This window comes from Tubulanus polymorphus, chromosome 3 (assembly GCF_964204645.1).
Source record: "Tubulanus polymorphus chromosome 3, tnTubPoly1.2, whole genome shotgun sequence".
NCBI lineage: Eukaryota > Metazoa > Nemertea > Palaeonemertea > Tubulaniformes > Tubulanidae > Tubulanus > Tubulanus polymorphus.
In genome coordinates, this window is record NC_134027.1 from 7,776,274 (window position 1) to 7,793,316 (window position 17,043).

At 37.2% G+C, this 17,043-nt stretch overlaps 1 protein-coding gene across 8 annotated transcripts; it reads right to left on the reverse strand.

The window, feature by feature from the left end:
- Positions 1-159: 159 nt before the first annotated feature.
- Positions 160-15,180, reverse strand: LOC141901770 (dual serine/threonine and tyrosine protein kinase-like). 8 transcript variants are annotated; one of them, XM_074789225.1, is made up of 15 exons: positions 14,845-15,180; positions 13,943-14,025; positions 11,602-12,122; positions 10,807-11,449; positions 10,091-10,243; positions 9,570-9,655; positions 8,099-8,182; positions 7,741-7,838; positions 7,430-7,638; positions 7,143-7,299; positions 4,750-4,905; positions 4,155-4,310; positions 3,366-3,456; positions 3,034-3,283; positions 160-2,625 (listed from the first exon to the last, which is right to left on the reverse strand). In XM_074789225.1, exons 1-15 carry the CDS (start codon positions 14,886-14,888, stop codon positions 2,402-2,404), a joined length of 2,955 nt encoding a protein of 984 aa, XP_074645326.1. In that variant the 5' UTR covers positions 14,889-15,180; the 3' UTR covers positions 160-2,401. The 8 variants fall into 8 exon arrangements, with proteins under 8 accessions (XP_074645326.1, XP_074645322.1, XP_074645323.1 ...); XM_074789221.1 differs by having other exon boundaries at positions 13,943-14,032; XM_074789222.1 differs by lacking the exon at positions 13,943-14,025.
- Between the last annotated feature and the right edge of the window lie 1,863 nt (positions 15,181-17,043).

Here is a 17,043-nt window from a genome sequence, read left to right on the forward strand (position 1 = left end):
TTGAGAAAAATCTTAGACTCTAAACACAGCACTAATTACACTTGCTACATACCATGTCAAGGGTACTTCAACCGGAATAAGAAGGCTACCATTCTATTTCCTCCAATCGTTCAAATGTGAATGAAAAAAACAACAAAAAGCTTTTTGATTCAAATTTTATTCAATGCAACAATATTTCATATTGTAAAAATATTTACAATATATATCAGGAAAAGAATTAACAAGTATGGAATATCCACATATATTCATCAATGATTACACCATTCAACAATCATTAAATCTACACTTTATCAGGTTTTTTCTACAGTTTTACCATTATATACATAGATACGTATTTCTACTTTTCGTTCATTAAACCATATTTTGTCAAAGTTGTTTTGAACCATTCCAGCAATTAACGCATTATATTCATGTAATTAATCAACATGATCTCATGATCTGGTTGGTAACATGAAGATAACTTTACTTTTAACTAGAACGTATAATCATGTTTCTTTTTTGTTTAGCTTATAGTTAGAGATCGAAAAGCTGACTAACTCAGTTATAAATTACATAAAATATGAAAGACTTTTTCTACCATGCCTTAGTGCTAAATTCGTCTAAGCACAGAATACATGTAGGTATTGAGTAAATAAATCAAGGTAATAACTGTCATATATTTACATGGTTCCCACAGAACAGGGAAATTGGGAAAAACTTGGGAATTTGGAAATAATAATTCCCGGTTTGAAAATATTTGGGAATTTGAACATTTTTTGCTCAAATCAGGGAAATATTTGGGAAATTCATTACATTTCACATATTGCATTTGCCAAGGGCAACTTTCTTCAGCAATTTCCCTTGAAAATCACCTTTATCAACCAGTCACCACTAAAATGTTGGCTGTAGCATGATGACATGTGTTCATTTCATTTGGGAAAATTGAAAAATCACCCATGAAATACTTGGGGAAAACTTGGGAATTTTGAATTCAAATAACTGTGGGAACCATGTATTCAGCCATGAAGCCATCTAGCCAAGTCAAAACTAGGCTACACTAAACTTGACACAATGTCACACCAAATGGTTTATTATACTAAGTCTCGTTTCAACTTGAGTTTATCTAACTAGAAGGAAAATGACACCACCAGAAACTAAAAGCTTCTGAAGACATTGCTTTTAAGCCCAATTAGTGACACATTTAAAATCATTGGAACAGTAGACTCACAGTAGCGACATTGGGACCATTTGACAAGAGTTCAGTCTTGGCTAATCTTCGAGAAGAACCTTTGTGAACTCACCAAATTGAGCGGTTTTATAAGTTGACAGGTATCGAGTATAGATGCGTCGGGTTTCAAGAGACTTTGGAAGCTGTCTTCAAATATTCTATGAGCTATGTGTAAGTCTTTAAATATCACTACATCTAAGCACAAACACACTATAATTGTGATAAGATAAGAGCCATAATGGCTTAGGATGGAAGAAGTGAGCCTAGTACAGATTAGGCTGGAAGACTGGAAATTCTATTTACATTTACCCTAAAAATCACAGCGCTGCGGATTTTAATATATAAAGGTTTACAAATTTATATATATACATATACAGAAGTTGATTATTAAACAATAATGACTAGCTGATTGCTGTGCTCCAATTATTAGTGGATATACATACTGTCCAAGATAATTTCCTTAAATTATGCTATTCAGTATTCAGTTGGAATCACCTCAGCGACAATTAAGTCAGCCAACCAACTCCACTGCGATTCTCAGCCACCCTCTGCCTTACACAGACCAGCGCCTAACATTCAATTACAACGTATCTCTCTCCAGTAGCATATTTGCCACATTTGGATGCAGCAACGTCTCATTCAGAAACAATATTTTTTCTAAAATTTTCATATAATGAATGGATCATTGTTATGTTGCAGGTTTTCATGGATCAGCTAATCAGTTTGAGGTAAAAAGCATTGATTTATCAGTCTACCAATGCCCGCTCAGAAATGTGTATTCATGACATGTTGGAAATGTAGACCTGCCAGACCCTGGTTACATATATCCATTACTACACACAATCTCCACTAATAATTAGAGCATTACGCGAATAGTGTATATGAATAGAGCAATATACAATATCGATAAAAAATAAACTTTCGTGGCAAATGGTAAAGCAATTACAAAATTGAAACAAGAGGCAATTCATGCATATTTGTTTGTATGTTATATTAACCTGTTCTATTTCACACCTGATCAGAATATATTGCTATAGACTGTTTTAACAACCATACATGCACATGTATTTGTAGCCATGATATTTCCCTCATGAATGAATGATGGCTTTTTCTGGATCAGATATCAATGGGTTCTGATTATTAATAAACGGTTGATGGAACACCATAGGTCAGTATAGATTCGAACTTCTGGTATCAATGAAATTCGGTATGGTCGACCGGGATCAGCGCCGACATTGAATTACTTCGACGCGTTCTAGTTCTACTGCTGTTTATACTCTGAGTCCGCGCGAATATAGATCGTAATTGAGGTTCCACATCGCCTAATAGAGGGCGCTTTATCGGATCACCATGCCAACATGCTGACATCATTTCCCAACATTCATCATCGAATTGTTTTAATTTTTCTGGACGAACTCCTGAAAAGCACAGATAAAACACTTTCATTTTTTTGGAACTGTTCTCCTTCAAAGGCTCACTACTCAAGAAAAGTCTGAGGTCACACTAAGATCTCATGTCACACTGTGAGGTTGAATCCCCATTTCAGTCAGGTCCCACTCAGGTGACCTAAGTAAGATCTCATGTCCCACTGTGAGGTTGAGTCACCATTTCAGTCAGGTCCCACTCAGGTGACCTGAGACGGTCTCAGGTATACTCAGGTCACCTAAGATCCACCTGCTCTGAGAAATGCTTGGTCTTGTGACAGCACAAAATGGTGCTGTCTATGTCGCTAATTGCAAAAAATCTGATGATCGGGCCGAATCCTATGTGAGTAAGGCATAAAGGATGTATATTTAGTTGCACAGAGGCATAGAATGTTTGTTCACCTTTTTTAACCGATGTCCACAGCATATCTTTACTTGTGCATTGTTCGTAGGCGTATGGCAACCTGACATGTCCAGCGCAGACGTACCAGAATAGTATACCGAACGCGTACACATCGACGCTACTGTCGTATTTACCAGTGAATAATTCTGGAGCCATGTGAATCGGTGTTCCTACTATACTACCGCTCATCATTGCTTCTGGTTTACAAAATCCTAAATCGGTGATTTTTCCGCGATTTCGTTTATCCAGCTGCAATGACAAAGAATACATATACCGACCTCGTATAGTTAGAATTCATTCGCATTTTCAGCTTCTGATTGCTAAGACTTACCAGCACATTCTTTAGTTTGATATCTCTGTGAACAAGGCCTTGACTATGCAGGAATCGAATACCTTCCACAACATCTATAGCAACTTGTAACCTGTTCAAATCAAAATAATGCATATTCAAATTTAAATGAAGAGTACAGACTCAGTTACCATTAAGCTAAGTACAAAGATCATGAACTAAAATTGTTTGTTTAGCTAAGCGTGCTTCATTCAGATCACTGTAATTATGATTTTTACATTATCATCATGATAATCAACAAAACTATTCTCATAAACCATATATGATTTGGATCAATTGGTACCACATGCTCTTTTAAGGCACATTAGTGAAAAACTTATCTTTATACGAGTCTTTTAAAAACATAACAACAGATGAATACTTCTTGTCGAGTTAAATTAATGATAATGTTCAGCAAATTTTCTTAAAGCGCTAAATTGATAATTAACATACATGTATGACAAATAAATCTGATAACAACTGATGATTCAGCTTTTTTCAAATTCTGGCACCACCACCTGACGTGAACACTAGACCACCGTCTCTAAATACCAGGACACCATCAAACAGGGGTAGAGAGGATATTTTTACTAAGACATGTGAATAATTGGTTGAGTAAACTAATGCTTTTAATGGAAATCCTTAACTATGAGAAACCCCATCCGATAGATCAATAATTTTGTGAATCCAATCATCTTTTTTTGGAAAAACTTTGAAACAAGAAACAAAACGAAAAAAGAGACAGGAGAGTACACTATATTCTTTCATCTGGCTCGACACAAACAATATTACCTTCCAGGCCAGTGTAGCCCCCGGATAATGGCTTGTTGTAAATCACCTTGCATCAGGTCAGTTATAAGAAGAACTTCAGGGCTGTAGCCATCACCGTAGTCGTAATTGATGGCCGCACCGTGAATAGGGACAACCCGTTCGTGGGGAGGAAGATTCCTGTAAAATTGGCGCAAATCTGATCAGTGATTGATGCTTGTTATGAACACGAGGGGGCGCTGGTGTAGGTGAGTGTCCGATAGAGTTCATGTAACTTACATTGTATAAGCTTGTCAAAGCCACGTGTCAAAAATTGCGTTAAAAAAAACACTGGGTTTAATGAACTCATCAAAAACAACAAATGTTGAAGTGAGCCTGATGCAAATTCAATAATTTTCAACCAGTGGCACTTGGGAATCCAAGCTTACCCATATTGTGTTACATGAACTCAAAGCAGGTACATGATAGTAGTCATATATAGGGCTGTGAATAATCAACACGCTGATCGTGAGTGGTGCAGGCGGGTGGTGTCCTATAATGCATGTGCCTGAAATAGAAAATTAACACCGACCAGCCAGCCAGGTCATCCCGTCGCTTACAGGTCGACATTCACGCTTACCTACTCGGCCAATCAAGTCCAGTCTTGATGGCCGTATATAAATCTCGTTGGGCTCGCGGCATGATGAGCAATACAGCAGGTGACGAGCCTCCGCCGTACGAATAATCAATCACCGAACCGAATATCGTAACTAATCTCTCATGTTCTGGAACATTCCTGGGTACAATATAACAATGAGGTTCAATAGTGGAACATCCATAAAGTGTATATGTATCAACTGAATTCTACCCCATTAGGAGTAGTTTTCAGCCATGCCTTAGCAATGGTACATATTTTCCAGACCCATAGTGTACCTATTTTATGGATGGTCCCTAGGGCATCAAAATACAAGGTAAAACAGAGCCAAAGAAATTATTACATAATGCATTGCTCAACTTTGAATAATAGCAGTCTCAGTCCTTTTTTGTTGGTAAACTAAAATCTATAATTTCGATAGAAATGCCTAAAATTTACGTTTACAAGTATGTCCACCAAGTACTCAAAATCTAAGCATCACAACTGCAATAAAATATAAACATATGAAATACATCTGAAAAGATTTAGTATTACATGTGGGTTCCAGATAAGCTCTTCAATAGCATAGATCGTGAAAATACAGTGTAGATCTCAAAATGATCAGCACCATGCAGGAAACAATAGATAAACTGGCAATAATAACTGTCTGACTGTTTGAACTTGATTTACATGACAGTTCTCAATTGAATCCAACGTCCATTCATCAGTTCTGTGACAGCTGCACACTCACTAACCCACTCAATAAATATCTATCCAGATGATTTACTGTTTTCTTTCATTTATATGAAGTACAGGTGAAACAGTACGGATCATTCCATTTCCATTAGACAACCGTGATTACAGCTTTTTAATGGGCTATGGAAATGAAACGACCATCAAGAACTACAGTCTACTTTTCTCCCAATATCGGTCAATTGATGAGTAAATAGTTAACCGAGATATGTATTTCATATCCAAGCTGAACAGAGACCCGAGTTAGGCTAGGTTTACTTTTTGGTGAATTGTTACAGGTAAAATATTTGTCCCAGACAAACTGAATTAATTATCAGAAATGGTGACTGTGTTTTGAAAGTGACTTGAATAGATAATGGCTAGTGATATGATGATATCAGGGAAAAAATTCAAGTTTGAATTATCAGTATAAGCTAGTAAACAAACTACATGCTACAGAAGGGGTATTAGCCGCGTTCCCACTAGATTCGGCACTTATGAAGTACCATACTTCGCTAGTGCCTAATTCAACAAAATACAGCGCTTCCACAGCTAGTTACGTTGACATGTAGAGTCGGCAATTCGACACTTAGTAAGCCCAGTATACTAGTCACCCGGTGTGCCGAGGGGAGTGAAATCAGTGTTGAGTGTATTGTACTACAAAGATGTAAATACACAGCTAGCTAAGCACCGAATCTGCATTCACAATACAGAAAATACGCGGCCAGCTCAGTTCCGTACTGAGATTGCGTTTAATAAGCCTCGTATTTCAATACGGAACTGAATAAGCCGCGAATAGGCCTCGAATAATTTTTCAAGTGTGAATGCGTAATACCGTCCTGAAATCCTAGTGCGAACGCAGCTATTGACGTACACAAAGCTTCTTGAATAATTGATAAAGAAAAATGCTCTATCAACAGGCAGGCTGTAAGCCTATAGAACTGAAAATCTAGAAAAGAGATGCTTTTTCAGAAGGATGCAGCAATTTCTGAAATTCAAATTAATTTCATTAGTTCAGCATTAACTCCATACACATGGCAGGCCATAAGTTAACTTTTTTTGTTAAATGAAACAACTAACCCTTTCAGTGTGTCTACACCGTAGAGCAGTGTGTAAATCGGTGATGGACTTAGCTAATACACCACGGTCAATTGACCATTAGCTGCATCGCAGTTTAGATGCACTATAGCGGTATGCCCATTATACAACGCACTGGGACAGAATCCTCCAAAATTTTCAAATCATCTCCAGCACTTAAGGGTAAGAATCAGTCAGCACTGAAAGGGTTGGTTGAACTGCTGGAATAACTTTACAAGAACAGGTTAACAAACACAATACAAACCAATTTGTTTATCCAGAGTTCTCAATACTGTTATACATAAGAATAAGATATCAGATTGAATGATTTATGATGTCGCCAGGTTAACCTTAAGTTTTAAAACAAGCAACATAAATGAAGCCGCAAGTTATTTAATACAGTTCATAGATAGGCAATATATGTTTGCAGCATTAAGAACTTGATAAACTTGTAATTGTACTTCTCTAAAGTCAATAAAAATGTGAACAAGTGAACTAGAAAAGTTGAGCTCAGCACTTAGGTTCATGGCGTTGTTCAAAAATGACATGTGGCAATTTTCTAGTTTGGTTTCTTTAAGAACAAGACTTACTTTGTATAATAGAATTCTAATGCGAGATCGTTCCAGTGTTTGTCGTCGGGTGGTACAACCGATTTGATGGCGCACGGAGAATGTCCTGCCCAGTTTTCGCATGAATACACCACGCCATACTGTCCTCGACCGATTTCCCGCCCCATCTGTGGCATACCTATAAGAGACAAAAAAAATGAATTAAGTACGACATTTGATTGAATCTAACTAAATGTCATGCAGGATTTATGAATATTTCCATCATGAAAAGGTAACAGACAGGTTCTGAAATCAAAAGAACTACTTACCAAACATGATCATATCTTTAAGCGAAACACTTTCCAGAGCCATCCTAGCTACGAGTGGTGCGTGTACTTTCCGCACACGTAGTCGTTGTTCTTCAGTTTTTTCGAGACGACCGGAATGACGCGCTTCAAGTTGACGCAGAGCGGTGGCGAACGCTTCATGCGAATTCTTCAATCGCTCTTTGATCTGAACACATATACTCTTTGCTAATCTGTAATGAATATGTGATGATATAATAGACATAAGGGTTAAAATAATAATCCAGGTCCCAGTTTGAGTATGATTGAGCTGCAAAGAAACCTGTTGGTCTTACTTTGTTTCACTGAGACTGCTGATCATATCACAAGCCACTGTTTTCTTCCATTCTCGGTCAATTTTTGGCGGCGTATTCCAAGGCATTGATTGAACGAGCTGAAAAAGAAGTTACATCATGTCAGCACTATCAGGCAGAAACGATTCAGTCTTCCAAGGTAGTATACATTAGGAATTCCCTTGCTCTCCCTGATTATATTGATACTTAGGGGTGAAGCTTTTAACGTCATTCGATTTAAAATGCAACCACTTATTGAAAACTGTTGTTGAGAAGACATAGATTGAAGTTCGAGAAGAGAGAAAAGTGGCAATTAACAAGACTGGGGAGCATAGAGCAGGGACTATGTATCATTTTTTACCTCTTTCATTTTTTCAAGAAGTAGCATCATTAGTGATGAACTAGTTCGCACTGTTATTTCCACTTGATAAGCTGCATTGAGAATCTATGTAAAATAAATATATCGTATGAAAGTATTCAAAAATGAAGCCTCAAAGTGGTTCAATCTTAGCATCTGTACGGCCCCTTATCTAAAGGTAAATATATATATCTAGGAAGTCTGCAGATGTTGTCCCCCATTTCCAAGTTATTACTTGCTTCAAATTAACTAGTATATCTAGAGGGTTCATTCAATGGAAACATGTCCAAAAGGCTTCATTTCCTCACAAGATTACAGGTCAACATTCTTTTTAATTTGATACACCTCGTGTCAAGAGTCAATTTAACTGTCGTCATAATGTATTTCAACAAAATGAAAGGTCAGACTACCACTGATGAATCACAAGTGTCAATTCAACTGTCATCCAAATTTATTTCAAAATAAAAGGTCAGACTACTACTGGTCTCATATCAAAATGTTTCGTTATCTCCTCCAATTGAAATGGCCTGGAAAATTCTGTCTAGCGTCACATTTCAAATCTCTTATCACAATCAATGAGTTGACTAAAATTCTCTCTTTTTCATTTATTCTTATTAAACAGTTAGATAATGCTAGGGAATAATTCTGAAATTTTCAACACGATCTATCGGGCTTGTCATTTATGTATACTAAGCTCAGGAACTGTACGGTATAGGCCTGTGCCAATGAGGTATAAAATCAATAGGCCTATATTTATATAGGTTAACAGCCTGTAGACTATGGGTATGACAAATATAAAACTAACTACATTGCAACAAGCCACTTTTTCTATGATACATCATGAAATTCATGAAAACATTCGAACAGATGATCTAGTGCAAATGAAGCGCAAGAGTCATCATACGTACCAAAAACAAAATTTATGGAAAAACAACATTTTCCAAATCTATATGATAACAGTATATAATAGAAACCACATACGATAAGATATTCATCTATGTCATGGCTATTGTTTAATAGTTGTAGATTTAGATAAATGGCAGCGGTCTCAAGAAACACATAAATAAGAAACATGTACGTCATGAACTAGGACAATTTCTGGAAAATACAGTAATCAACGACCTGGAAATTCACCGCAGTCATCTGAGAACGTATCATGAGCTTTTAATGTTGCAATCGATTGTGGTCATAAAATATGCATCAGTAACAATATAAATGGAAATACCACGTTAAATGACTGAAGTCTCAATTGAGCTAAAAATTAGCATATTTTCACACTCCATAAAATGCATTGATTTATGAAATTCTTTGCTCATTCAACCTAACGGTATTTCTCAAACTATATAGAACCTTTTAAGGTGAATGGTTACTGAGTTTGACCTCGGGTTCTATTCATGTCAATTATGACCACTATAAACAGTAAACACTCACAAAGGATTATTCTAAGTAGTAGAAGGAATGCCTTTCTTTATACCTGTTTCAGTGCCTCCGATGTATTCATTGATTCACCATTTTCTCGGTCATTTCGTTCTAAGCTTTCCAAACATCTCGTCAGCGTTCCTGGTTAATAAATCACCAATATCAATATACATATTTAACATAACTTGACTGTCACATTAACCTTTTAAGTCTCACAAAAAAAGAGTTCAGAAAAATTAGATAGTCTACAACTCTACATTTCGTCACAAAATGGAATATACAAAGTTCACAAAACAACAGGAAATAGATGAACTTTGCTTGTTGATTGAACTTGTTGCAGGTATTCAATAATCACTGATTGTTTTTGTCAAATTTTGATCAGATTCAAAGAATAAAAATTGATTACTTGAAAAGGTTGTTTTTAATTCAAATCGGTAGGAAATTGATTGAAAAGTTCATATTTTGAACGAAATTCTATACAAAATGAGGAAGGGATCAATAGATACTGTTTGACTAGTAAGTAGGTCTGTGTCAAAGTTATTTCAGCAATTTGAGGTCAATTTTTAGATTAATTACCTGTATAGCTATCTCGTAGTACATCCACTGAGCCGACCAATTTAACCGCAATCGCATTATTCAATTTACCCAGTATCAACTCTTTAATTTGTCCTGTACAGGTTTTGATATCTTTGGCTGAAGTTATTTGACCGTCCTCTGTACTGTCTATACCTGAATAAATGTAACAACATTCAATATTCAACATTCAATGAAATGCATCGCAAAATTTATCTATTATTTCAGGAGAATTGAAGTATTAATGTATAAGAATAGGTAATGAACAATCTAGATAGGAATTTGAAATTCCATTTGATGAAACTTAATCAGTTAAATCATGGACGTAAAACGATATCATCTATTATACATTCATGGTTTAATGCAAAATGCAGTGATGAGCTGTTACACGTTAAATCAGTCAGTCACACTTCGTTGAAATCAGTTCATATGCAATTAATAATGACAAAGATATTCACGCTTTACAGCTGCGAGATATTGCATAGATACACACAGTTCTGACAGTCTTTCATTGGCATTATTTCTTATTCATTATTGATTTGTCTGTGAGGATGTCGGACAGATTCTAATTACATTTAGGCCTACTGAGAAAAAAATTGTTGCTAGCAAACCAGACAGATCTTCATTCGCCAGAGTACCGTAACCAGACTCAATGACTTTGATAAACAGGTCAAAAAGCAGCTCTGAAATACGGATGACAGAATAAAGGTTCAACGTACCGTTAAAATCATATTCAGCGGCCATCGTTAACAAAGTATCCTTCATGTTTGAGATAGTATCGATGATCAACGTACGTATTTCATCCTGTTTTTTCACGGCTATGTCCATTAACGACAGATAGAGTTCATTTTCTTTTTCGCGGGCGAATTCCAACTTTCGCGGCGTGACCATCATGTCGCGCGCCATGTCGAACGCGGTCATTATGAAATTACGCAGGCAACGTGTGTGCGCGATGTTCAATAATGTCGCCGCGCGAATCAAGTGAGTTTGTAAGACCTGACGCACAAATAATAATAAATAAGTAGTGAAGTTTTCGAATTTCTCCACATACTCGCTGTCCATTTCCGCAGTTGTCGTGTCGCCAGAACTTATTCGCATACGAGTGTTGTCTTTTGGCACCAGACTCAGGTATCCGATATCGCATAGTTGGTGGAAGATGTTCACCGACGCGTGGTCACGTGACGTCGACGACGGAGCCGTTTGTTGGTATTCCGTCGCAAAATGACGCGACGATACTGGTACAGATTTACCATGACGTGCCGATTCGGTGAGTTCTACTGAGTCCGCATAAGACGGAACTTGCACAAAAAACACAGGGGTTTTCGGAGCCATAGTTTTCAGTTCTTTTAATTCTTCAATGTCCTGAACAGAAGAAAACAAAAACACAATGAAAATAAACAATATGAAAAACATTTAGAGCAAACATCATCAGAAAAGCACCAGTCTCCAAAATCTAATTTTGAATTGAAGGTGCCATGAATGGAATCAAAATCAACAACAAATATATCACATACCTTTTGATATAATTGGTCAGCACCAATCGCATATATAAGTATTGGCAGTACATCCTCCGTACATTTCTGATAAACTTGTTCGATTGTTCCCTCGTAATCCATTCGACACGGCGACATGACGACCTGCGTGCCGTCCTTCAACAGCGGATGATTCAGCGTCACCTCCAGCGTCGCTCTACCGTGCGCAACGTCCTTCGTATCATCGTCGGAGATTTTAAGGTCGGCGATGGGTACTGTACGCCATGACTGATTGTACGCGGCGAGGTTATCGACGAGTTCGTAACTACCCGGCAAACTCAAACTCAAATTGTTCTGATTGCCGTATTTAAAACGTACCATGCGCCACGTCACTTCCTCGTGGTCTTCGACCAACGGTAAAATAGTCTGCGAGAATAGATCGTTAATGATGTTCGCTTTCGCGTTCGAAGTTTGACCCAAAACGACTATGCACTGTGGCTGGTTGATGATGTTCTCAATTTCTTCTTCTTCTTCCGGATAGAGATCGGCGGACAAAATCTGATCTGAAAAAACCCGATTCAATACACTATGAGAATTCAATACACTATGAGAATGAAGAAACGCTGTCTACACTGGCATTATTATTAATCCTCGCTTGGTATAAACCCATTTTGGTTCTATAGCCAATTCAACCACTTAAGACTTATGAACAGGTGGGATATTGAACCACAGATTGAAGAGGTCTCGATTATTAGTTACCACAGGACCTTACGAAACGATGAAAGTTGGGACCTGAGCCTGCCCAATAGATTCACCAAGGTTTTGCCATAAATCTATTGGATATGTTACTGTTTTATGCATAGGTCTTCTGTCTAGCAAACAAACCACACTATGTATAGGCAACAATATGAACCCTAACAAGTCTTCATAAGTAGGATAACATATATGCAATAGTACTGCCCTTCTTTGGGTTCCTCTGCCAAAATTCAAATGCTAGGTACGATCCTAATATTGTGTATTTTTCTCAATATAATCAAATCAATTGGCAGCAAAATGGCTTCGATACGCAATGTATATACTAATCTCTCAGCTACAGCCACGCCCCATGCTGCATTACGTCCATTCATTTATGAATGAAAATCATTTTTCACTGGCATCTGTTCTGTACACGACATCAACATCGAGTTAACACGTGAATGAACGAGTACTATACTACAGTGTTAGACAGCTGATTGCATAGGGTGCAAATTGAAAATCGATAAACAGTTTTTCAAACATTAAAGCATTCCTTTGTGTCGACTATCATTCACCTTTTCTTGTCATTTTCGACCAAGGAAATACAAATATGTCATAGGCTCCCATACAGAAATTTTTAAAAGAGAGATGGCGAAATCATCAGAACATGCTGTCGATACAAATGTCCACCTATCATGATAAAGCCTAACCAAAGGATTAAGGACATTTCGAAATGTCAGAATTTCATCATCGGAAGTTTTTCAGTTTATGTATGGCTTAAACAGATGTTTCATCATATTGTCCACCGACATGAACCGTGTTAAAACACATGTGGGGAGGATTTATTTAAAATACGGAATATAAATAATAACAAAATGTCGAAATCAGCAAGAATTTCAACATTCCTTGCATAATCACAAGGCCTAACGCTCGTCACAATTCACAAAAGGCCTAGTGTGTACATTGTACGTACCTAATAACAGAAAACACAAACATGATTTCTATGGAATTTTAGCTATTGCTGACAGAAGATTTTAACATCTACTATGCCAAGGTCTCCATGAAAGAAAGGAGTTTCGATTTTCATTTCAATGATAAAGCTACGCTATTCGGGAAGATACAAACAGCTCGGATGTAATATGATCATTCTATTAATATTGCAACGAAGAATATTTCAAGGAATTTTCTAGGAATCGCATTTAATTGACGTCAGGAGGAAAAAACCTCATAAACAAAGAACATCTGGCAGAAAATATGTTACATTTTATGAATTCAGAGTGCCACTCCGGCCTTGCGTTCGGCTATTATCATGATTATAAATGAGCTTGAAATGAGATTCTAGGAATTCAGATTTGTTCACTTAAAAAAACAACCACGGAACAATCATTAGCCCAAATGATGATGACAATGATGATGATGTCTAGATTTTCTCGAGCAATTGAGAATTGAAGAAGCGGCTAGGCTACCAAGATAATCGCTAAAGATCATATCACAGTAGTTTGTTATATCGTCTTTTTTGGTTTTCTGATAGAAACTGGGTAAATGAACCACGTAAAAAGAATAAACCCACGTGCAATGGAATGGATAGAAGAGGCCCAGTAAATGGTTTGGGATCTCTAGGCCTATGCCAGGATTCTGGCACCCTTACCACAGGTCTGAAGCATCACCGCCACCACATGAGAATTTAAGCTAGTAGAGCTACCACCAACACCTGGTCCAGATTTTCTTTTCCTGAAATCTAAATCATTGAAATATGTAACGCACAGGCATATATAGATATCAATTTTCAATGTCATATTTTAGGACGTAATCATGACCTTGAGCGGTAACGTCATATCATAAACTGTGATATCCTAAAACAGTCACAAATACAGCTCCATAGAGCTAAAAATGTCCCGAAAATAATTTTGTCACACTGATTGAAGCAATTGAAATGCTAATCTTATTTTTGTATAGGCCTATCTAGATTTCATACAATGTCATGTCTACACAAACTATGGTACGGTATTGTGGGATTAGGATTTGACCCATGACTGACCGAATGACCTGTCTCTATCTGTGGTTTAGTTTCATTACACATTAGGTAGGCTAACTAATTAAAATTTGTCTAGACTGAGTGAAGACCTCTACACAGTTCCGAGGGAGTGCTTTAGTGTAAGCAGGCATATGTGAGGAAAGTGTTTGGCAGAAATAAAAGGGATCAAACTAAAACACCAAACACTGTCAGACTGAGATTCAGTCAGTTCAGGCTTGTCACAAGCTTGGCTAGTGTAAGTGTTGACGTACTAATTTTACCTTACCTACCCGATGGGCATTATGATTGTGGGCTTTAAAATGGGGATTTGCCAGGACATTCAGGCCAGCGACTTCCTTGACAGGGCCGAAGTCATAGGCATGAACCTGGAAGGCTTCGTGACAATACCTTTAAATCCTTTTTGACAGGTCGAGTTATGAGTACCTGGCCAACACATCTCTACGTTATTCTTTCAGCCATACCATTTTTTATTTCTCTGTCATGCAAATACGTACCCTTCCACCAACGGTACCTACCTCCATCTTGATAACCGCATTGGTTTATGTCTTGAAACGTGCATTTCGTGTCCCTTAAAATGTGTCGTAGTTGCCTGGTATGTCTGCAAAATTTGCTAAGCTCGTACGGCAAATTCGTAGCCATTTTCTTCTCCTTCCTACTAGCGCCAGCTGTTTTGGAGTGGTTACTGCGAAGTTGCGGCCTTCCCGAAAACGGTGAACGTCGCATAACTCGAGATATCAAAAATACCGGTTGAATGTTCAATTTTGTCACTGATTATGCTTTCATAAATCCATTTTATGAGAATATCGCATCGAATTGAATAAATCTTCGATAATGACCGACCGAATGGCAGAAACGTGGACTTTGCACTTCGACCTAAAAGCTTCAATTTAGCTTCGCCTGAATGACGACAGCATCGGTTCAACCAATTAAAACCACGCGCACAATGACCCGCCCACCTGAATTACAAAAGACGCCATTTGATTGGCCAGTTCCCTGCTAGCAGACAAATGCGGAAGTACATGGAGTAAAGTTACTTGATTGATGTCTGTCTGCAGAGTTTCCGGAACCTGTCATGTCAGGTCTTAAGACCTGACATGACAGGTCTGACCTGTCATGTCAGGTCCCGAAAAAACCCAAACTCATGACAATATTTGACGAAACGGCGAAATATCTAGACATGTGCTAGACGAATGGAAGAACATTTTGAGTTGAATGAATATTCTGACCCGTCGTTAATATCGAAAATGATTCAACAATAACGATAAGGAAAATGTTCTGACAAATAATTCATTTGAAAGGCTGATTTATAAGAAGAAAATATTAATGTGTAAACTATGACTTATTACTGTATTTAAGGGAAAAAAATAAGTTTTAATTTAGTAGATGAATTAATTAATGTAGAAGTAAGAGCACATTGTAAGAGAATATTTTCGCTAGATGAATCGAGGTCTTGATATTTCGTTTCCGCAATAAGACACTGAAAATTAACTGCTCACTATCACAGTTCGGCAACACTCCTCACTGTCATCAGTCATGAAGTCTCACTATTTATATTCATTGTCTTTATGATGTACATGTAAAAGAGCCGAATGCAATATAGAAACTGATTTTATTGAGACTGATCATCAATTTAAAGCATGAAGTTTTTTTTCAATTTATACCAGTTTTAATGCAGACCTGTCACCTCAGGTCCCGAGAAGCTCTGCAAAATGGCGCGAGCTGCCGTGTGAGGTCTCACTTCATAATTATTGTTTTATAGTAACTTAAGATTAACTCTATCAATGGTTAGCAATTTATATCATACTTATTACTATATAAAGGTTATAAAAAGTAAAGTTTTTTCCAATTCATCAGTTTTAGTGCAGACCTGTCACAACAGGTCCCGAGAAGCTCTGCAAAATGGCGCGCGTTGCCGTGTGAGGTCTCGCTTCAAAATTATTGTTTTATAGCAACTTAAGATTAATTCTATCCATGCTTAGCAATTTATATTATACTATTTACTATAAAGAGACCATAAAAATTAAAGTTTTCCTTCATTTCATCAGTTTTAATGCAGACCTGTCACCACAGGTCCCGAGAAGCTCTGCAAAATGGCGCGCGTTGCCGTGTGAGGTCTCGCTTCAAAATTATTGTTTTATAGTAACTTAAGATTAACTCTATCTATGGTTAGCAATTTATATTATACTTATTACTATATAAAGGTTATAAAAAGTAAAGTTTTTTCCATTTTATCGGTTTTAGTGCAGACCTGTCACCTCAGGTCCCGAGAAGCTCTGCAAAATGGCGCGAGCTGCCGTGTGAGGTCTCGCTTCAAAATTATTGTTTTATAGCAACTTAAGATTAATTCTATCCATGCTTAGCAATTTATATTATACTATTTACTATAAAGAGACCATAAAAATTAAAGTTTTCCTTCATTTCATCAGTTTTAATGCAGACCTGTCACCACAGGTCCCGAGAAGCTCTGCAAAATGGCGCGCGTTGCCGTGTGAGGTCTCGCTTCAAAATTATTGTTTTATAGTAACTTAAGATTAACTCTATCTATGGTTAGCAATTTATATTATACTTATTACTATATAAAGGTTATAAAAAGTAAAGTTTTTTCCATTTTATCGGTTTTAGTGCAGACCTGTCACCTCAGGTCCCGAGAAGCTCTGCAAAATGGCGCGAGCTGCCGTGTGAGGTCTCGCTTCAAAATTATTGTTTTATAGCAA